At 40.4% G+C, this 22,347-nt stretch overlaps 1 protein-coding gene across 1 annotated transcript in view; it reads right to left on the reverse strand.

The window, feature by feature from the left end:
* Positions 1-16,195, reverse strand: part of GYPC (glycophorin C (Gerbich blood group)) — a 30,097-nt gene extending 13,902 nt beyond the window's left edge. Inside the window, exon 1 of the mRNA XM_009911115.2 lies at positions 16,019-16,195. Coding sequence (XP_009909417.1) covers positions 16,019-16,052 — 34 coding nt within the window. The 5' untranslated portion in view covers positions 16,053-16,195. The remainder of the gene's footprint in view (positions 1-16,018) is intronic.
* Between the last annotated feature and the right edge of the window lie 6,152 nt (positions 16,196-22,347).

Consider the following 22,347-nt stretch of genomic DNA (forward strand, 5'->3'; position numbering starts at 1 on the left):
GCACTTTTCTGATCAATGTATTTTCGACATACTGTAAAGCCTTTGGGCTGCTCCTTTCCTAGATGATCTTGAAGGTCTCCTCCAACCTGGTCTATTCTATTCTATTCTATTCTATTCTATTCTATTCTATTCTATTCTATTCTATTCTATTCCATTCTAAATATACATGCAGGAAAGCTGAGTGTGGATTCTTGTGATTAGAGCTGGCTGCTACATTCCAAAAGAAAATGACATGCTTGTTCCTAACCCTTTCCCTTTCCAGCTGATCCAGTGGAAAAACAGCCTGCTAAAAGTAAAGAGGTGGAGACTATTTACTTAGAGGCAAACTGATCCAAGTCTCTATGTGGTCTAATCATCCATTGATCTTTTAACAAGGAGGGGTTTGCTAGATGTAGACAGAGGGCAAAAGGCAGGAATGCTGTTTTGGGTGGGTGAAGTACATTATAAATCTATACTCAGAGAAGCATAACAAGAAAAATATCTGGATGCAGCTGGTGATTTCGTTGCTGGATTGCAGTAAACAGAACAGAAAACTCCAATTTTCACAGCTAAGTGACTCCTTTGAAATACAGCAAGTCTAGAAGGCCATAGAAAAAGTTGGGCTTGGCATCCCCTTTGTAAGAATACATTTGAATGGGTTAAGAAGTTAAGAACCCTGTCTCAGCTGTCAAAATAGAGATCTTAGGGCAGAGCTGTTATTCTGTACTTCTCTCCCTGCCTGGAGGCCTGTTGCTCTTCTACAGCTGAATCAGAGGCAATAACACTGCAACTGAGCAGCAGCAGTCATTGCTATCCCATTTACACTTGTATCAAATAAGCGCACTTTTCCAAACACAAAGTGAAATCCAAGTGGTATACATACAAGAGTGGATTTGCAAAAGCAAAAGCACTTTCTGTTAAACTGCTTCTTCTGCCTTTGAAGCTGGTGGCGGACCTCCCACACATTCCAACTGGTCATTTGGGGCAAAAGTGAAAGTTTTAAAAACCTCTATTTTTTATGAATACTCCAAACATACAGAACCAAAGATTCATAGTCAAGGTCATCATATATAGTTTTTGTCCATTCTCTCTTCTCCAGCTTCCCAGATTAATTCACCAGCTGATGCTGCTTAACAGGGTGTAAAAAATCTACCTTCTTGAGTAATTTTGAGAGAGCCTGTAAATGTCTCAAATCCTTTTCATAAAATACCCAAACTATTTACCATTGCCTCCAGAGAAGTCTGCTTTGGAACAGTATTATAAGGTCAAGTTATCCCGCTGAAACACCTCTTACTATAGAGAGAATGAAAAACAAAAAAAAGAAAAAGAAAAAAAAATAAAACAAGAGCACTAGCACAGCCCTGGAAAATATGAAGTCATAAGTAGAGTTCAGCCAGAGCAGACTCTCATTAAACTTTGTTCAAGAGCCAAGTTCCTCCCTGAGATATGTGTGAACTGCAGTTTATTTCAGGGAGAGCTGTGCTGTACTTCATGTCAGGGAAAGGCTTGCACAGAGGTATGTAGCTGTTACACATCAGAGAGGAGTAAAGCCCATTTCTCTTTAGCTTTTCTTGGATGGGACAGGAAACTGAAAGAAGTGGACAAAACAGCCCACACTTTTACAGGGCCTGTTTGTCAAACTTAATTTCACCTTCCACAAGACCCATGTTTCTAAATCCACTAAGCTAACTACATAATACATGGCAGCTTTTTCTCATGCCCCTGCCACACACAGAGAAACTCCAAAGCTTGTTTTTCTAGCTTCCTTGCTCTTGGGAGTCCCTTTAGGAGACAGTCAGCAAGAGATGTTCACTAGGATACACACATGCTTTATAAAGAAGACATGTACATAGCCTGTACTTCCTTAAAGCCTTCTGCTGAACTTTTTTGCCTGATAAACAGGAGCTTCCCTGAATAAGGAGGGAAGGAGAGGCAGAGAATTTCCCTGTCCTGTTTGCATTCCTAGACAAGGGCTAGGCACATCAGCAGCATGGACAGCTTCAGGCAACAGCCTTTATCATTGCTGGATTCAGGTCCTGCTGCTCAGCTGGCTATTAGAGGATAAAGCCATGGCTACATGCATTTCTTCCTGGCTCCTGGAGGCAATAGTTCCTGGCAGAGCAAGACATGGTCCCTGCCATGAGCTGTGCCTTCAGTAATGGTGAGCTTCCAAGGCTGAATTCCTTCAACTACAAGTTAAAAGTGATCATTCAAGAAGAGGGAAGAGGGGGAGGTAAGATTCAGTCCTGCCAAGTGCTGAGCCTGGATGTGAGCAGGAGGTTAAGTATTTCATATGTGAAACTGGTAAATACAAAAGCTTTTATACTCTAGTGCAACCCTTTATACACTGAAGTTCTCACTCTAGCTCAAGAATTTTCCATGTCTTAGATGCTTGCCCTGTGCTTTAACTCTCCATTAGGCATCTGATACTGGCTGTAATGGGCAAGATGAACCACCAGCTCCATGCTCTCTACAGCCCTTTCATGTCAAAGCTGAATAAGTGTTTAAGGCCTGTTCTTAAGGCAAGAACACCCAGCACTATCAGGATAAAACCTTCTTTGGCAATCACTTGTTAAGGATATTGTAATAGTTAGGAAGACATAGTAGTATTCCTGGGAAATTTACCTTTTCTCTATACTTGTGGAAAAATCCATGTCAAATCCCACTAGCTAGAAGATGGACTAGAAATAACCTAGCAAGGCTGGGGAATAGGAGAGACAGGTATGTGTTCCCTGGGAGATGATGCAACCATCAGCCACAGCTGGCATGCCATGGCTTTGCACCTGTCAATGAATTTGGTTTACATTTCTTGCTACATACCCCTCACACAGGATTATGTTCAGTGTGAAGAAGTACTCTCTTTTAGGGATAGGGATGTTCGTGCCTATAGTGAGCAAGATGTTACATCATTGTGCCAAACAGTGGCAAACAAAATCAATTGCAAAATTGGACATCCACATTTATCAATATCTCCCCTCCAGAATTCCCTTAGCTGCCTACAAGTCCTAGACTTTGCTGTGTGCTGCAGGCAGCAGGGCATGCTTGGGGAGGGTTAATCTCTTAGGATTTGAGAGCCTTTTCTCAGATGTGAGCTTTAAAGGGAGCCGCTTAGATGGAAACCAGCATGTGCTAGATGTTCCATTTTCAAGCCCATTTTCCTCATTCAGTTGTGAAAATACATCCTTGTCCTCTGGAATGTATCACAGATGCAATTTTTAATTACAGAGCATGTGCTCCTCCCCCACCCAATGACAAAAGTAGGTGATCAGATTTCTGAAGGGAGTAACTTGTATTTCCTACTTTGGCTACCTTCAGCAGCTGCCAGAATCTTCAAGGTCCTGGGACTAGGCTACACCACGTTTGAAAGGGAAGGAGATTTACCCATTGATTCAGTACTAAGGTCACTTTAAAACAGCATAAGGGAAGCAGTGATGTGGAAGTCATGCTCTCATCTGCTCCACTACCAGCCTCTGGAGAAAACAGGACATAGGATACATTTCCTGCTTGGGGAAAGCTTAGAGCAGCCCCAGAGAAAAGGCATGACCTTTTCCTTAAAGGAAATGCAAGTCATGGAAAGGAGCAGGGGGGTAAAAGTCCAGGCTGCACTTTATCTTAAAAACAGTGTCATGTGATTGTACCTCCTCATGCTTTCTTCGCCTGTGCTTAAAGCTGATCCTCACTTACTTAGCAATGACACATTTTAAATAGTTTAATCTGTCTCTGTCACCCCATTGTTACGCCAGTCATTTATGAACCTTCTGACACAAGTCAGATGCTGTTGAAATGAAGGGTTTCATCCATCACAACAAAGGAAATCAGAGAAGGTACCTTAAGTGAAGGGCTTGGCTCGTACTCTGCTTCCAGCTCACAAGTGCAGGATGCAGAGATTAAGCATCTCACACAGAATGTGGGAGGAGGAAGAAGAATCTTTGTCTGAGATTCACAGATTTTAATGGATTCCAGAAGGGGCAATCTTCTACTGAGGAGCAACAGCAAAGTTCAGAGAAATGCAAAACCATTTATCTCCCCAGTCACATTCCTGCCTGCCAAAAGTGGGAGGAGTGATTTACTCCTCCTTGGTACAAGAAGTCCCTTATGGATCATTAATCCACAGGGAGAATGAGCTCAGGAGCCATAGAAATTTTTTTATTATTATTATTTTTTTAATGTGCAAGAGCCTTGAATCAGCAGGAATTATTCTTCTTTGGGAGCATACAGGATCAGTTTATCTTTATTTGCTCCCCAGTACCCGTTGCCTTCAGTAGTAGTTCCTACAAGAGCTCCAGTTACTTTGCCCTCATTACCATCTGTGGTGATAGTAGATGAGGCTGCCATGAGCTAAATCAATGCATTTGAAGCAGAATAATATTAAAAAGTGAAGATGAAAATCAGGAAACTAAATCAATATAAGCAATCTCACGTTCTAGAGGACAAGTATCTCAACACCACTGACTTTGGCAGTGCAATGATAACTTGCACATAGTAAGGCGTTTCCTGAGAAGCTCTGCAGGACCATGAAGGAGAAAAAACATAAAAGGTCAATTGTGTACATGCCAGGACCTCAGGTGATGAAGCATTCTGTTTGCAGCTAGAACTGACCAGAAAAAATGCATCAAAAGTCATGGTAGGAAAGGGGTAGATCTGGTGGACAAATCTTGTCATTATGTAATGAGAAGAAAAATAATCTTTGTCTCACTTTGACTCTTTGAAACCCCCTGAAAATATTTCAACAGTGCTTCAGTTGCTAAGAGAGGAGCATGAAAGACTAGTTCTATCTATGGGCAACAAAGCTGGTGAGGGGTTTGGAGCACAAACCCTGTGAAGAGAGGTTGAGGGAGCTGGGTTTGCTTAGCCTGGAGAAGAGAAGGCTCAGAGGAGACCTTATTGCTCTCTACAACTACCTGAAGGGAGGTTGTAGCCAGGTGGGGGTTGGTCTCTTCTTCCAGGCCACCAGCACCAGAACAAGAGGACACAGTCTCAAGCTGCACCAGGGAGGTTTAGGCTGGATGTTAGGAAGAAATTCTTCACAGAAAGAGTGATTGGCCATTGGAATGGTCTGCCCAGGGAGGTGGTGGAGTCACCATCATTGGAGGTGTTTAGGAAGTGACTGGATGGGGTGCTTGGTGCCATGGTTTAGTTGACTGGATAGTGTTGGATGATAGGTTGGACTCCAGGATCTTGAAGGTATTTTCCAATGCAGTTAATTCAATTCAATTCAATTCAATTCAATTCAATTCAATTCAATTCAATTCAATTCAATTCAATTCAAGTCTAGTCTAGTCTAGTCTAGTCTAGTCTATCCTATCCTATCCTATCCTATCCTATCCTATCCTATCCTATCCTATCCTATTCACAATACACAACCATTTATGAAATCATAGAATCAATAAGGTTGGAAAAGACCTCAAAGATCATCAAGTCCAACCTGTCACCCAAGACTTCATGACTACTAAACCATGGCACCAAGTGCTACATCCATTCCCCTCTTGAACACCTCCAGGGGTGGTGACTCCACCACCTCCCTGGGCAGCCCATTCCAATGGCTAACAACTCTCTCAATGAAGAACTTTCTCCTCACCTCAAGCCTAAACTTCCCCTGGCACAGCTTGAGACCGTGTCCTCTAAATGCCACCGGTCTGTAGTGGATGACATTTTACACTCTTTAGCTCTTGAACTTTGCAACATTTTTGTAAAATATAGAACTACAATTTCTGTATTCAGATCTCCCAGGAAGCACTCACTCCATGATCAGATTTGCCAGTCTGGTAAATCCACATCTTTATTGCTGTAAATGACTTTACTGATCAGAAATATGGCTGAAAGAAAACCCCCAAAGCTGACTGGTGTCCTCAGGTTTCACCATCTCCCATGTGTGCATGCAGCAGCCTTTTTTATTTTTTGCTTTTTATCAAACATTGTGTCACAGAGTTAGTCTTTGACAAGTTGAAAAGTATGAAGATTAGAACAATCATGTTTACATGTATTACCACCTGCTACTTCATTTCTTCCATGGCACTTAAATGTTCAGGCATGTGGCTTTGAAGCATGCTACCTTCAGTGCACTTAAAAACTCCACTGGATTTCCAGCTCCCTTTGATCTCCACAGTCTGGAGACTATCTCAGAGAATACAAATAAATGTATTTAAGGGAAAAATATTTTCAAGGAGAAAACCCTACAGTCCTTACAACATGCTATGTTTTGCCAGCTAATGTCATACCTAAGGTTGTTTTTGCATTTTATCTTTATGATTCAGGAGGCCTAAATCTCTGCCCAGAATAAGCAACTTGATGAAGTAACTTGGGAAGTGAGATGTGGTCAGTGCCCTTTATCATAAGCACTGAAGTGGAAAACAGTTGTTTGGTGATTTTTTGTTTGCAAAGAAGATGGAAGGAGGGACATTTCTGTCCTGTGAAATTTACAGACTAAACAAAGTCAAAGGGATATATTTATGCAATAGAGAAGGGTCTATTTTGTTAAGAAGGAATGGGAAGGATGTTATTGATAAGATGGTAAGGCCTTGCTATTACTCATGAGTGAGAAGGAGACACTGACTGGAGAACTAGAAAGAGAGGAAAAATGTGGCTAACCCAGGCTATGAGCAAACTGGCTTCTTTCTGGTGTTACACAACACCACCTTTTTCTTCTCTCTGCATTACTGTCTTTGTGCTAATAGCTTAGACTTCATGTAATCTGAAATTGTCCACTGTACAGCAAGCAAGTACAAATGAGAGACATGTTCTTGGGTAAGAGCATGGTTAACTTGAGAAAGACGAAGCATAAACTGGAGAGATATGGTGAGGCAAGCAGCATGGGAGAGGTATTTGGAAGGACCAGATCCATCCAACTCTACAAAAGGTGAGACAGAAAGTTTTTCATCTTTTAAAGAGTAATCAAGAGCCTTGCCACTAACTGTTGCTTGAGCGCTAAGTGTGGAGAAGACACCTCTTAGTGGAAGACCAAAAGATGGCAAAAGCAATCACCAGAATGGAAGAATGAGTCCCTTTCCATAAGGTGGAGGCAGCCCGCAGAGGTGGGACCTACAAAGCTTCCTCTTCTTCCCTGATCTGATGCTGTTCTTGGCTGTGGTGATGTTAGCAGAAGCCATTCAATCATCGTCACTGGACCAGGGATAGAATGAGTAATAAGTAAGTGAGAGAGTCCAGAGAACACTGAGTGGTTTTAAAACAGAGTGAAAAAATAATAACTTCCCCTTTTCCCAAAGCAAAGGGGAAGCTGAAATGGAAGCATGGCTCTCAGCAATTTTCTTTCCTGGTCTGCTCTGCTGAACACCTTGTGCAGGGTGTTCTGTAGAGATGCAGCCTAATATCCACCTGTTTCCATCAAGTGTTTAATTGTTCTTAGTAACTAGTAGTATAGGGTTCATTAAACTAAAAATGTCCCAATGAGTTCAGTTAGGGGAAAAGTGGATTTCTATGCATCAGAGTCCAAAAATTAAAGTCCACTGATATAATTACAGCAATTCAAGAGACACAGACAATAATAAAGTCTCCCAATGTATGATCCAGGATATAAAAAATGTGCCTCAGGTTGTCTCCTGTCCTGTGTGGTGACAGGAAAGATGTTTCAGAGTAAGTTGTGAAGATGAGCGAGCAAAGCGAAACCAATGGAGAAGAAAAGAGGGTGGGAGATGGAAAAGGGAGAGACTCCCAAAGGAAACAAGTCCTCAGCTCAGAGAATGACATGAGATTTATGTCTTCCTTGCCTGTGATTTTCTTCCTTCCCACTGTCAGGACTGTGAAAGATCCTTTAAAGGAGGGAGGAAATGGCATTTAACAACTGGCATCTGTGTATCTCTCCTATGCTGAGATATGAGCATTTATTCTCAGGAAAATGTAAAGGGTCTCACCTGAGAAAGGGACTGACAGGAAGGATTAGGAGGTGCAGAAGATATCTGAACTAGACAGCTTGAGAGGGCAGGTGTGAGAGACAGGTAATGATAGAGATTGGCCCTCTCTTTGAGAGCATCCTGGAATCACAGATACCCCAGGAACTTCATTTTCTGTTCTCTGTATTGGATTGCACAGGGCACTTGAAAGAATCATCAATAGAAGAGTAACCCCTGCTAGCTCATGAATGCTGGTTATTTAAGCCTCAGAAAATAACAGACTCTTCTAAAAATGTAACTTTATGATAAATTGGTAGATTTCTAACCCTAATACATGCTTAGAAAACCTTGAAAGCAGAATTCAACAATATATCCACACAGATTCCAGAAGATGCAAACAATAGATAAAAATCCAGAGTGTAATTTTAAACATACTTCAGAATTTTTGGAAATACACATGTGGTGATTACATTTATATGGTAACTCTCCACAGTCCACTAGAAATATGCTTTTTCCTTCTGCTCATTCACGCATGTAATTCTTTAATCACCTGTGGTTAAGTGATTCATGGGCTATTTATTTTATCTAAGGGTTATTTGGTTTAGCTAAAGGTGGTTGTCAAAAGCTGTTTTTTTCATTATTATGTAACTGAAATTTTTGAAACACAAAGTTAACAGATGAGAGGTGCCTTACTTTTGTCTTAGTAAGAATGTTTTTTCAAACAAAGCAACCTTACGTTTCTTGTGTACAGAGAACAAATTTGCCTTCACCTGGAGTGAGAGCTATTTCAGTATAAATTCATTTTCCCATCACTCTTTGAAGTGGACACAGGATTACATAATATGATGGAATTGGTTCTTGAATAAGTATTCTGTTTCTAAAGAGGGGCAGATATCCTTTGAAGAATTACTTTTATTTCTGCATTAATAGGCTAAAATTATTGGTTTTCCTAGATAATGATCCTGAAGATGCAACTACCAAATTCCCCCAGCACAGATGTGGTAGTGGAGGAACACAAACCTAACCAAATCTTCTGCTGGCTTGAGGTTTAAACTTGCACCTTTCCCTGCCTAAAGAACACAGAGTTAATTTTTCCTTATCTGGATTCTCCACTTCTAAGATTTTGTCCAATAATCTACTTGTTTCTTGTGTCATTATCATTGCTTTTCTCTAGATCTTTGCCTATGTGGACATGGATTCTGTAACAGTCTTCAGGATGGATTCAGGCAAATAATATATACACTTAAATTCAAAACATGAAATGATTCAATGTCTGTACCATTGTGTACAATCAGCAGAAAGACACTTGAATCTGCCATCTGCAGGGGATAGTTTGCATAAGGCCATTCCACTGAAGTTTTGCTATAATGAGTGGATATTCTGTAATGGTTTCCAGCTTCATATATATAAATCTCTTGCTTGCTTCCTTTTTACTCAGTTTAAACCTCTTCTAAGCCATCAAAAATCTAATATTTATTTTTTCTGCTACTTTTGAAGGAATCTATCTAATAGAAAGGGAAACATGAGCTTCTGGGTATTCATCTGTGAATAGAGATTTGGTCAGGAAAATAAAACTCTTCATACCCAGATGTCTGGCTATCAAAAGGCCATACAAGTAGTGAAAAGGATGATGTGCATGTATATGTATGTCTGTACATATGTATGCATACAGATATAGAGTATATTATGTATATATACACACTGTGTGCATATAGATGCACATGTATAAAGTTTTCAAATCCATTTTCTAGGTTTGATGCTAATAAAGTAGTCTGCTTGCAAATTTAAATGCCTAAACATACGTAAAAGACTTGACGTCTGATTCTGCATTGCTGTGACCTTGTCACACATGCTCTTCATAATGTCAACTGCCTCATAAAACTGGATATTTTAAACATGCAGTCCCTAGTAAAATAGGCATTTATCACTCATGATAACATGGAGCTGTCTCAGGGTGTGTTCAAAAGGCCCCCTGCAACTTACTGATAAAAAGCTTAACTCCGTTTCAGGGCTTATCTGAAGAAGAAAGAGGTAGACCCTCATGAAATAGCTAAATTTACTTTTATTTATTTATTTATTTATTTTCCACTAAGATGAAACAGAAAGGGAGAGGAAAAGGAAAAAATAGCAAACCACAGACAAAAAACATACAAACCACTTTAAAACTTCAATGCAGTAGAATAAGTTTAACCCATTGAGATTTTAAGTGAAGTTTTCTGCTTCATCAGGAAGAACCCTGTGGTGAAACATATGTCAGAATCGACGAAGATATGAGAAATTGGCCTCCTTTGCAGATGAGAAGATTAATTAAGAGGAAAATCACTTAGCCAGATGTCTCATTGGTTAAGCTGCACATGCAAGGTACATCTAAAATAATGGTGTAACATAGCACAGAGAGTGAATTTGATTTGCTAATGTTGAAGAGATAGGAATCTGGTGTGAATTAGATCATGCTGACTCTTAGAGAAACAGAGGAGCACAGATCTTATTTCAGCTACAAATTATGAGCTGCATGTCTATTGTTATAATGTTCAGTATCGTTACCTGATGCAGTTGAGTTATAGGTTACAAATAAATTATCCAGAGAAGACAGTCCTTTTCTCCATTCGTGTTCATAAATTGTTGGCAAACCAAACCTGATTTCTCCAAGTGCCACTTTTCTTCATTCACCAAGTAGTTTTTCAGAATGCTTAGCAGCTGATGAATTTTTCATCAGCTCATTACTGGTGTAACACTGTCAAATTCATTTGACTTAGGAATGTAAGTCTTTCAGAAGTAAGTAAAACATAGTCTGTCTGCTGTCCAAATACTTGCCCAACTACGGTGCTCACGTATTCATGTCACTGTGCATCTCTGTGTCCCCTCAATTTTTCATGAATTTCCTGTTACAACTTGGATGTGAAGAAAGAAAAATGTAAACAAAGATCCTACTAGAGCCAAATGTCATGTTTAAAAGTTTTCTGTGGGAAGAAAACAGGCCAGTTGCTAAATGACTTCTGAGCTACTAATTCTTACTAAGAATGCCTTACAAAATTAAGAGTGGGAAGCAGAGAACTCTTCCCCCAGCGGATCTACTAGAGCTAACTCCTACCTCCTCACTGCTATAAATGCCTTCCTATAGCCAAAAGCTGCCCTTCCCAGTAGTGCCCCTGGAAAGCAGTCATTTCTGTCCTACCTGTAATCTGCCCTCTCTATGTAGTCTACCAGTCTTTGGAAGAAAGGGTGCCTGTACAGCACCTAGCACAATCAGATCCCTCTGTTGGCTTGAATTTCACTATGCTATAGGAATACTAATCCCTCCACAACAATAGAGACAGGCATTCTACTGAGCAGACACACAAACAGACTTTCATGAGAGAATGCAGTCCCAAAAGCCTGTTTTACAAAAGGCTTTGCTGATTGGACTCAGTCATTTGAACAGTGATGGATGCAAGGTATATGCCTAGAGCCTAGAAAGAAAGGTGCAGCACTATCAGCAATGAGATGTAAAGACCACACAATTCAGCAATATTAACAGGCTAAAGCACATAACCAGCCATAACCTAAAGCTTTAACATCTAATGTAGAAATCATTGGCTTTTTAAATTTGTTGAAATTCTTTTGGTTGCTTGGTTGGAGTTTTTTTGTTTGCTGGTTGGTGGGGGTTTTTGTTATGTTTTCATGTTTGGTTGGTTTTGGTTTTGGGTGGGTTTTTTTTTTAGGCTGCTGTTTTGTTTGGTTGAAGGTTTTGGGTTGGGTTTTTTTTTTGTGTGTGTGTGTGAAAAGCAGCACCCAGACTCCTATTTGGGTGCACGTCCCCTCCTTATTCCCCTCCAGCTTAGCACTTTGGCAATATCTCTGCTGTTTATTAGTGAAATTTCAGGTGTATTCTAAGCCTTTCAATTTGTGGACTTTCACACATACATCTCAGACAATGAGGGAGAACCCTGGGGTATAAAGCCAAATTTTCCATTTCATATGCATCACAGTGGTTGGAGACAAGTATACAACACACAGAATCACAGAATTAACCAGGCTGGAAAAGACCTTTGAGATCAATAAGTCCAACCTATCAGAAGCAGAGGTATTGCCATTTACATAAATGCTTGTGGGATGTATTTTGAGGCTTCTGTGCTAAAACGGAAAGGTTATTATTATCTTTAGGTTTTCATTGCTTATAAATTCTGACAAGTTTACTAGTGAAGACCAACATTTTCATAATCAATAGCCTTCATTTTTGTTTATTAGTTACTGTCACAGAAAAGTAATTCTGTTGATTAAGGGCAATTAAATCAAATCTGTTGCCAAGGCAGTGAAATAACATGATTAAAAGCCTACAGAGATCATTTGTGCCTTTTCATATGGCCTGTGTGTAAGGTAAGTGGTACTTCTTCAGGAACATTTAAAGGACCAGTTTGCAGCCCCAAAATGTATCTTATAATGAGTTAAATCTAGAGCAACGCTACTCTCAGAACAAGACTCACCATTCATAGCTGTAAGTCACTTTGTCCTCACTGGGGGCCACTATTGCCATGTTCTTATGCCTCCTCCTCTTTCTGGAGGAGACAGCCTACACATACCTGACTCTTTTTGCCAGAAGCTTTAGCTGCCATTGCAGCAGTTGGAGAAGCTAGGCATGATAGCACTAGACTCTGGTCCTCCTTGTGCTAGGTAAGGTTTGCACCTGGGCTACTGCTGAAATGCAGCTGGCAGTGCAGATGGCAACCATACAGATCACAAAGCTTGCTTTGCTTCATCCTCTTCCTGACCCTCTTCCTCTCTGAAGCTGAGGCACAGCCTAAGGTCCAATCTTGCCTCCTGGTTTCATGTTGGGCCAGTTCTTCTACATAGCACAGAATGCACTGCTTCTCTATCCCAGAAGGAAGACATTATCTACTGGTAGATATAAAAGATGCCTGCCTGCAGGAAGAGAGGCTTCCACGAATTTATCTTTTTAATCACTAACTCCTTTAACAGCTACATCTGGAGTACAAGGGGCCCCAAATAAAACATTCTGAACATGCTGAGTACATATTAAATCCTGTAAGGTGCATCACACTTTCCCCATGGGGAGGAATGCCTTAGACCCAAACAAATAGCTTTGCATAGATCACTGCCTCCCCAGACTGAGCCTTCAACCTTTATTTGTGCGAATCCTTCACCTCGTTTGAGCTGTCCCATTGCCTTGGAACTGGGTCACTACAGTGTAAAAAAGAAGAGGGCAAAAGCAGCAGTCTGAACAGAGAGTGCTGAACGTGTGGAATTTCTCAGATTTTGTAATAAGTCAGGCACCTACTGCCTGTACATCTGAGCAGTGGTGGGAGGAAGCAAAATTTATAAGTGATGCATTTAACACTCAGGAAGTTCACATTCCTGCAGTCAGGCTACATCTCTTTTATATCATACTAGTACTACTAACACCACCTTTACTAAGAAGAAGAAAAAGAAAAGGAAAGAAACTGGAGATATATTCACAGCACAACACTATATTGAATCCAAACCAACAAAATTCAAGACCAACTCCATTTTTAGCTTTGATAGCAGACATCTTTACTTAGATATTTCACTTTATCCCAGCTATATACAAATGTTCATTAACAAAGAATGATGGAGAAAATATACACACACTGCCTAACATCAGCAGGCTGAATTACTGTCTCTCTTGCCTCTCTGTTCACTATACTGAGAGCCCACTCCAACTGATGGGTTATCTGATCTGGGAATGGGAAGAGCCCAAAGTTAGATGGTATATGTGTTGTGGCATCCCTGTATAAAAGCAGAACTCATTTGCAGGGTTCACAGACTCGATTATTTTAAATCTGAAACAGTAGTCTGCTCCTACCTGGATTGCCCAGATTTTACTGCATTTATATCATAGTATCACTCAGGGTTGGAAGGGACCACAAGGATCATCTAGTTCCAACGCCCCTGCCATGGGCAGGGACACCCCACACTAGATCAGGCTGGCCAGAGCCTCATCCAGCCTGATCTTATCAGCCATGAGTGAATACAAGGAGATAGGCAAAGAATACAAGCAATTAGATAACACTGTACATCAGTAGGCAGCTGCTCTGTAGTCTCACCTTCAGGCACTCAGCAAAGGATTAGTATGTTCAGTATAGTCAAAAGGTTTTGTTGGTTCTTTATGCTTTTTCACATCCATTTCTAAGATTTTCACTGTGGTTATGTAGCAAAATTATTTTTCCAATTACTCTGCCTCTCTGGCAAACATCTGCTGTCCATGCTGTGCAGTGCCTTTCAACACGCTGATCTTTCAATATCTTGTTTTCTTGCAAATATTGCAGGAATTTTACTATGAAATAAGACCTTTTTTGTCAAGACCTACCTCAAAAACTATTACAAAAACAGGAACATAAACTATTGTACTTCCTTCTAATTTAATTTTGTTTTTAATTTATAAATTTGATCCATGAAATTAAAAAAAAATAAAAAATAACGAAGGGTGGAAAGAGAATACAGGAGCATTCTATCTGGATCAGTAGAAGACATTATGAGAGCAAAGAAAGAATAGTTAGCCACTATTTTTTTTCAGTCAGAACATTTCTTCTAGCTAGATGGAAAGCCATTTATTTTCACTGGCAATCATATGATCTCAAAACATTTCAAGCCTAGATTTCCTGTCTAGATGTTGGAAGAAAAAAACCCAAGAGAACCTGATGCATCAGCCTTTTTTCATGATGAAAAGACAAAAGGCCCCACGAGGTACTGACATCTCATGCAGATTCACCCTCACGCCTTCTCCATGGTCCTCTGACGACCTGGGTCTGCCAGAGAAGTGATTCATAATATATCAGAAATGAACATCTAGTCCTGGACTTGTCATCTGGCCAGGCCCATCTCTAAAGATACCTGATTGGGTCTAGACCCTTGTTAATATTACGTAATGAGCAAAATGCCCCTCAGTGAGTCATGACCACCGTCTTGCACATGCAGTAATTTGCTCAAGCTTTTCAAAACCCAAACTCTCAGAATCCTGAATTAATCTGCATGTTTCTTTCCCATCAATAATAGAAGGCAAGCTGCAATAAAAACAAAAAATAAGCTATCATACTCTAAACAGTCAAATAAAAGGAAAAACAATATAATACAGCAGTAGTATTTAATCTTTCTCATTGGTTAGAACTTGCAGAAATGACTAAAGGGTAAACAGAAATTGCTGGATGGGATTCCAGAGATGCTGCTCACTGTGTCATTTCTGCTGGATCAGCCTGCCTCATTCAACATGGAAACATTGTCAGTGTCAACATCCATACAGAACAAATTTCAGGCAGCTCCCAGCAGTGCTGTCTGCACTTCCTCCCTTCATTACTGATATCACAGTATGATAAACAATTCTGCTATTGGCAGTTTGTTTATTAAAAATAATATAAAACTACTGTTGAATTAAACCAGGGAAAAGCCATAAAAGAGATATGGAGTTATTGCAGCACTGAAGACTCAAGAGTTTTCACATTGACTTTTTTCAGCTTATCAAACCAATATTCAACTCCTTCCTGACCGTTTTCTTTTTAATACTGTCCCAACAATGCTGCCATGCTGCAGCTGATCCTCTGTGCTCACTTGAGCGTTCAGGCAAATTATCTCTTTTCAAGTTTACTGAAATATGCCAAGTTACACCAGCAAAGGACTTCCCCTCCTGTACCCTCTCTTGCTGCAAAACTAATTTGTTTGTCCTTTAGCTCACATTTATAAATTTCCAGGAGCAAAAACATACTGTGGCTTTAAATATAGACTGTCAGTTTGTGGCTTGTGTCTCATATTACACGCAGACAGCTTGAGACTCTGAACGCAAGTTGGGCAACAGCATTAATATCTTAGAAAAGCGTCAGTATGCTTTCAAAATGCTCTATCTTTTCATTCCTGGAGGTGGGGGGAGGGAAAAGCATTCAAATGAAACTTTTCTAAGCAGGCGTTTAGGCGGAAATGTTGCTAACTTTTCTGGGTCCTCTTCGGGAGCCAGAGTTTGCAGAGCCCATTTCAGTTCTTCACACACACCCACAAGTGCACAAACACAAAGAATAAAAAAGGAAAACAGTTTCACCACAACTTTTTTCCTTCAAGATTAGTTTCAGGCTTTTTTTTTTTTTTTTTTTAGGTAGATAAAACACATTAAACAATCTTTCCCTTAAGTGGAAGACTGATAAATCCACTCTTATTGTAAGGGGGGGGAGGGAGAGGATAAGGGTACTCACGTGGTTGAGATGTCGTATTGTTTGGGTAACTCATAATTTACGCCTCTGAAAAATGCCTTATTTGTGTTGACAAACTCTCTTCCCTGCTCAGAACCGACGGCACGACTGAACAGAACAGCTGGAAGAGCCCAGGAAAATGCTTCTCTTGTTTGGGCTCTCCTTGCCTGGCTCCTGACCCCTTTACAACTGGAAAAGGAAACAGCACATGTGTCATTCTCTTTTGCCTGTGTAGCTCACATGAGCGGGGAGGGGCACACATTTGCAGATAGAAGTAACTGTATTCGAGTTTTGCAAGTTGGATGTTTTCCATCCCTGTGCTTTCGCTAGCCAGCAACCAGTGGAAAAAAAACCCCACTCTTTTAATTCCTAGCCACATCTAGATGCACCTATTAGATTGACTCCCCTAACCCCTACCCGCCCCTGTTGCAATTATTTCTTTTAAGTGAAAAACTTGCTGCTCTTTCCCCTTTTCTGTCATCAGAAAGTGATATTGAAAGTAAGGATTTCAAGTTACACTGCCCAGCAGCATCCTTAACACTCACAATCTACCTTATTCTGTCCTTTTAATGGATGAAAATGGAGAAAAATACATATAGCTTGAATATACACTGTGCTCAGATCAAGGAGGAACCTGTGGCTGTGGCCCAGGCTAGGGGGACAGGTAGCTCCAGTCCTGTCTCTGATGTGGGCTTTTTATGGCACCTTGGGCAAAGCAGTTAATCTGTGTCTCAATTTGTAGAATGAAGATAATACAACTGATTTCCTCCCAGTGTTGTATTTTTATTTTAATCTGCAGGCAGGCATCTTTTGTTAACAGGATATGCTTTTTAGTTTGTATGGATTAATTTACTCAGGCTTCACAGAGAGTTTTTCATCCTGGACTAGGCTGCTAGCTCCCTTGTTTCTCTTACTACAATTTCAAGTGATCTGCTTGGCTATTTGCATGCTATATTGCATTCAGCAGTATGTACTTGGTTTAAGTGTTCATGAACAGAAATCAGTGGCTAGGACTTTGATGTCATATCAAAACACAAGCAATTTCTAACTCATATGTCTTAGACACTAAGGGAAGTGGACAAAGTTTCCATTTTCCTGGTTTCTCTGAGTCAGGATGAATTAACTGCCTGCCTGTGACAGCAAAAACACAGTAACCACTAGATTGAAAATGGGAAAAAAACAGTGTCATGAAATTCAGGCTGAGATCCATCCTGTTTTGCAAAACTGTCACAGGATATTTGTGGGAAATAATCTCGGTGACCTCCTACAAGAAATCAGTGTTAGTTTGCAGTATTTAACAGCTATGGGATGGAAAGACAGTGACTTATTTACATGCCAAAGACAAATAACAGCTTGTTTGTGAGCATGGATACAGTAAATTACTTCAGTCAGCATTTTCCACATTCTGGGCTCATGGTAGAGCGCCCTGGAACATTCAGTGATAGACAGAGCAAAGCAAAGCAAAAAAAACAAAGAGGGAAAATAATAGCAAAACCTCTTGACATTGCTCCACTGGCTTCATCTTTTAGCACAACATTGTTTTATGCTAGATAGCTTCTCTATGAAAATACTAATGGGCATATTAACTATTACTTCTATATTTGAAATTACAATGTACACAGGTACATTTGGGGCTTTCTGTCACAGTGCATGAAAACTGTTGCTGTATAAGGTTATTGCATTTAAAAATCTTTCACCATCCAGATCCCTGAGAAATTTCAGACCTCCTGTTGAGAAAAGACTTCTCAGCTGATGCAGCTGAACTGAAGGAAGGAAGGTATGCGAGTCTTCATTATGTTTCTGCCAGTGATCTAGACCCTTCCTCAGAGTTTTGTGGCAGATTGCTCCAAGTGTCATACACACACTCAGGCAGGCTGGCCTAAACTGAGGGGTTAGGTCCTACTGTTTAACCCCATTGCATCTCTGAAACACTTCCTACATCTGTCATCTTTGTTCCTATTCAGGCTGCTCTCCTACCATCAAAATCACTGGGAGAGCTGTACTAAAGTTTACATAAGAGAATTCCTGCAGAATGAAGTCCACATGGGGAACATCCCCTTTAACACCTTGTATCTTCACTTATGACTTCTTTCTTTGCTTATTGAATGGACTGGGATTCATAGGAAATCAGAGAGCTATTTCCCAAGGCTGTTGCTTGCCCTCAAGCAGGCCATTAAAGAGAGGCTCCTTGACCTTTCCCACTTGTCATTAATGGGAAATATGTGAGTTCAAAAAGGGAAGTGAGCAAGAAAACTCCATGCAGCCCAGCATGCTTCCAGAGGAGGCTGAGACCAGGGCACAAAACAAAGAGCAGCCCAGTGCTCTCTGCCTGCCTTGACCCTCAGTCTACTGCCCTGAGGGTACAGAAGGCACTGAAAGAACACAGAGCAAATGCTGGAAATGGAATGGTGGGGGGCAAATTATGTGATTAATCCTTAGTTTCCAGTTTATCTGAATTTTCTCCTAAACTTTAACTACAGAGGTTGCTTCTGGCAAAAATGCCATGAAAACAAGTGAAAAGGAGAAGAGAAGAAAGGGTAGCTGAAAACATTTATTACCCAATGGTTATGGCATTCATACGGGATCCACTGGATCTGTGGGATAATGCAGGTGTGTTGGGAAGTGTGTCAGCCTGTGATTTTCATCAGCCAATTACTTGGTCTTATGTGGCCACCAGGTTCCCATAAACTTACAGAAGAAGTATTAGTTTCCTGCCCTGGTGAATACTTCTACCATATCTTCAACCTTTGAAAGCTCAGAGTGCTTTCATCAGAGTAATCAGGCTGTAAAAACTGTGTCAAGATTGGAGAACTCCTGGTAATGTCCTTCATTGTCCACCATGTGCAAACTCCCAGTCTCACAGACTGGATTTACTACCTGGACCTTCGTAGAGAGGATGTAGCAGCAGCTGAAGCAGCTTTTATCTGATTGTCAGTTCAGGATGGGCCTCATGCCTTTAATGATGACCACATTTGTATGACCCAGACGTGTGCTCCACCATGCCACATGCTATGGTCATCTAGCCAGTTGACATGAAAGAAGGTGATGGCTTTCTCCTCTCCTTTCCTGGCTACACACCTCATGCTGTCTTAAACATGTCAGACTGGTAAGCTATGTGTGGTTAGGATGGATCCCAAACTTTGAAGACTTTCTGTAGGTCAGGGGGAGATAGAGCCATAGTGCAGCAGAAGCTAGGCTGAATCCTGAAGGAGGGATACTTCATATGACAGAGGCTTCAGGAAAGTGTTTGACGCTGGACACCTTGTGAAATGTCATTTTCCTGCTGATTGCATTTCTGTCCATCTCTGAAAGGAACAATAGTCTATATTTTTAGCTTCAGTCCTCTTGTTTCCTTCCTGTTTTCTATTTATTTTTGTGAGGGTAAGGATTACAGGCCATAGACTACCCATCCCCTGTGCATGCCAACTCATGCCTGATGTAATGTCATGGAGAATGAAACCTTTGTGACTGTGAAAAAGGCATCAAAGTAGAGTTACTACCCATGATGGGCTAGGATGCTACTAAAACTCCTGATTTATGTGGTGCTTATGAGGCAAGCGACTGTGGGTGCAACTAGCTTGTGAAATCCTTGGGGAACAGAGCAGTAAATTTCTGTCTACAGCCATAACAGTAATGGTTAATGAGCAAGTTCTTGGCCTTCACATATGGCCAAAAGAGAAGGATTTACTCCAGAGATAAGAGATCGACTCTCCTTCCTACTTGTTATCTTGGACATACATCTTTACCACCACTCTGACTGCTGCTCAAACCTTTGGGAGATATTTGTATTCCTGGAACACAACATACCCCTTACTTTGCCTTATCTCACAATATTTGCAGTTAAAGGGTGTAGTGTGCCTGTTTGTATTTAAGGCATCCCCACTAAGGCCGTTAATTTGGGGCAAGTTCTTTTCCATTTGTATCAGTGTTCTCAGAGGAACCTGCAGTGTTACTACAATGTAAATCCTTGTCAAAACATCAAATACAAGGAGAATCTACATCTTCTCTACATCCCTGTGCTTGGCTTTCTATGAACTGCAGTTCAATTAATGACACTATAGAGGGAAAATGGATTGGGTCAAGAGTTCAGTGGTCAAAAATGTTAGATTCTCTGTGACTATACAGAATATTGCCATGTCCAAAGACCAGGCAGAATGCCTTAGAACCACTGACTCCTGCCCTCTCTCAAATCTAATGCCTGAGACGACTGAAAAGCACATAATTTGCTTGTACTCTAGACTAGTCAACAGGATGTTGACATGCTGTTTGATAGTGCATATTTGGGACAATGGTAACATAAGCTGGGTGTGCATGGAGGAGGTGAATCATACTATTGGCTCTTGCTGAGTTCAAGAAAACTGAGAGCAGGCTTTGGTACATGGATTTCTCATAACAAAAGAACTAGGAGATAAATAAAATAAAGTTAATCATGCTGAACTTTAAAATGAAAGGAAACACAAAACAGAATTAACCACTGGATGTCATTGTCCTAGGGGATCTGGCAGAGTGAAACCATTGTTTTGATTGAAAAACATCACTCTTGTTTACATAGTTGGAACTGTATTATCTGTAGCATAATTTAAATCAGTTGTTTTTTCTAGGTCATTGCATAACTGTAAAATGGCCAGCAAATTGAATGTCAAGAGTCTTCTAATGCCTGTGGAGTCTGGTGTGTTTTTATACCAAAATGTTAAATAATGCTTTCACTGCTAGTTAAGTGCAGGTCAAAATCCTCTTACAGGCTGCTTGTCCATCACCTGGACTGTCCTTGTATAACATGAACTATTGTCTTATCTTAGCCTGAGCTCTCTAGGAGTTTGAATCCTAAGATCTCTTGCACTTCAGACTCTTTTCTGCCTATTCAAATGTGGGTGATGAGACACAGATAGGACACATCCAAAGCTGAGATCTTTCTAATCACAGTGTGAAAGCTTTTACTAGTAGCTGGGGTATGTGCGGTTTAAATTCATTTATGAGTCTGCTTCCCACATTGCAGCAACATGGAGCCAAACAGACACAGTCAGATTGGTAGATAATATTTCCTGAAATATAATATCACTGAGGTACTTACTCTCATTTTTAGATGGCATGTACTATCCTCTCTGGAGAAAATGGCATAAAATTAAGACTATTTCTTTCTATAAGTGCAAAAGCAAAAAATCTCTTGCTTCTCCTCTGTACCTCTGCTCAATACACAGCACCATGCTCATATTGATGTTATAATGACCTTTACTTTGGCTTTCAGGTTGCTTTCCATGACCTTGGATCAATTATATAGAGTGCAGAGTTTAGTGTTTCAACCCACTATCTGAGCACAAAGCTGGCATGTGATAAAGGCATAGTTCCATTGAATGAAACTGTGGCACCATGAAGATATGTGTGATGACCCCGAGATCCTGTCGCTTAGCACTGCTCCTATCACTGGTTTAAAAATAACTCCACAAAATTCCTAGTCCAAGAGGCTTGAACTTCACTTTCCTCATGAGTTTTTGTTTTAAAAGAACATTAAACTCACACAGTTGGGGTTTTTTTGTGTGTTCAATCTGCAGCTCCTCTGAGCAATCATGAAAATGTTTATGTTTGTAGAAGTAGTCAAGTTGCTTCCTATTTTTAAGTGATTACTTATATAGCTAGAAAATGTAGCCAGCAATCCTAACGGAGTCCATTAGAATTACACCAATGAATCTGCACTGCCATTAAGGCTTACAAGCAGTTAACACAAACCTGAGCCCTCCCAAGCTCCCTCATGGAATGTTTTCTGATCCCTTGCTGGAGTATTTGCAGATCCTTAGGTTTTTGGACACATTCCCAAAGTGGCAGGCAGTTACCATATCCTGCATTTAGAACATCCTTTAGGACCACAAAGATGAAGTTTGACAGCTCTCAAAGCAATTAATACTTTCATCTGACAGTGGTTTTTATTTGTTTTGTTGGTATTTTTCTTTGGTTTTGTCCAGTTTTTATTTGGTTGGTTTCTTTTGGTTTGTTTCTTTTTTTTTTTTTGGGTGCATTCTTTGTTGGTTTTGTCTGTGGTTTTGGTGTGTCATGTTTGTTTGGTTTGTTTGTACGTTTTTGTTGGTTGGCGCTTTTCGATTGTTGGCTTTTAAAATATTGTTTTAAATCTTATTCTAAATAATTCCTAAATCAACAGGCACGGGATCCAGGGAGTCCTTGATAAAATCCTGGTGTAAATTTACCAGCGGAAGTAATTCTTCCTTATCTGCTCACTCCTGTCCTCAAAGGAAAAAGCATGGATTTTGACCCCTGCCATGTGAACATGTGTGTCTTCCCTGTGCAGTCATGTGATTGGACTTACTAACATCCTGCAGACG

The sequence above is a fragment of the Dryobates pubescens genome, chromosome 2 (assembly GCF_014839835.1).
Source record: "Dryobates pubescens isolate bDryPub1 chromosome 2, bDryPub1.pri, whole genome shotgun sequence".
In the NCBI taxonomy this organism is placed as follows: domain Eukaryota; kingdom Metazoa; phylum Chordata; class Aves; order Piciformes; family Picidae; genus Dryobates; species Dryobates pubescens.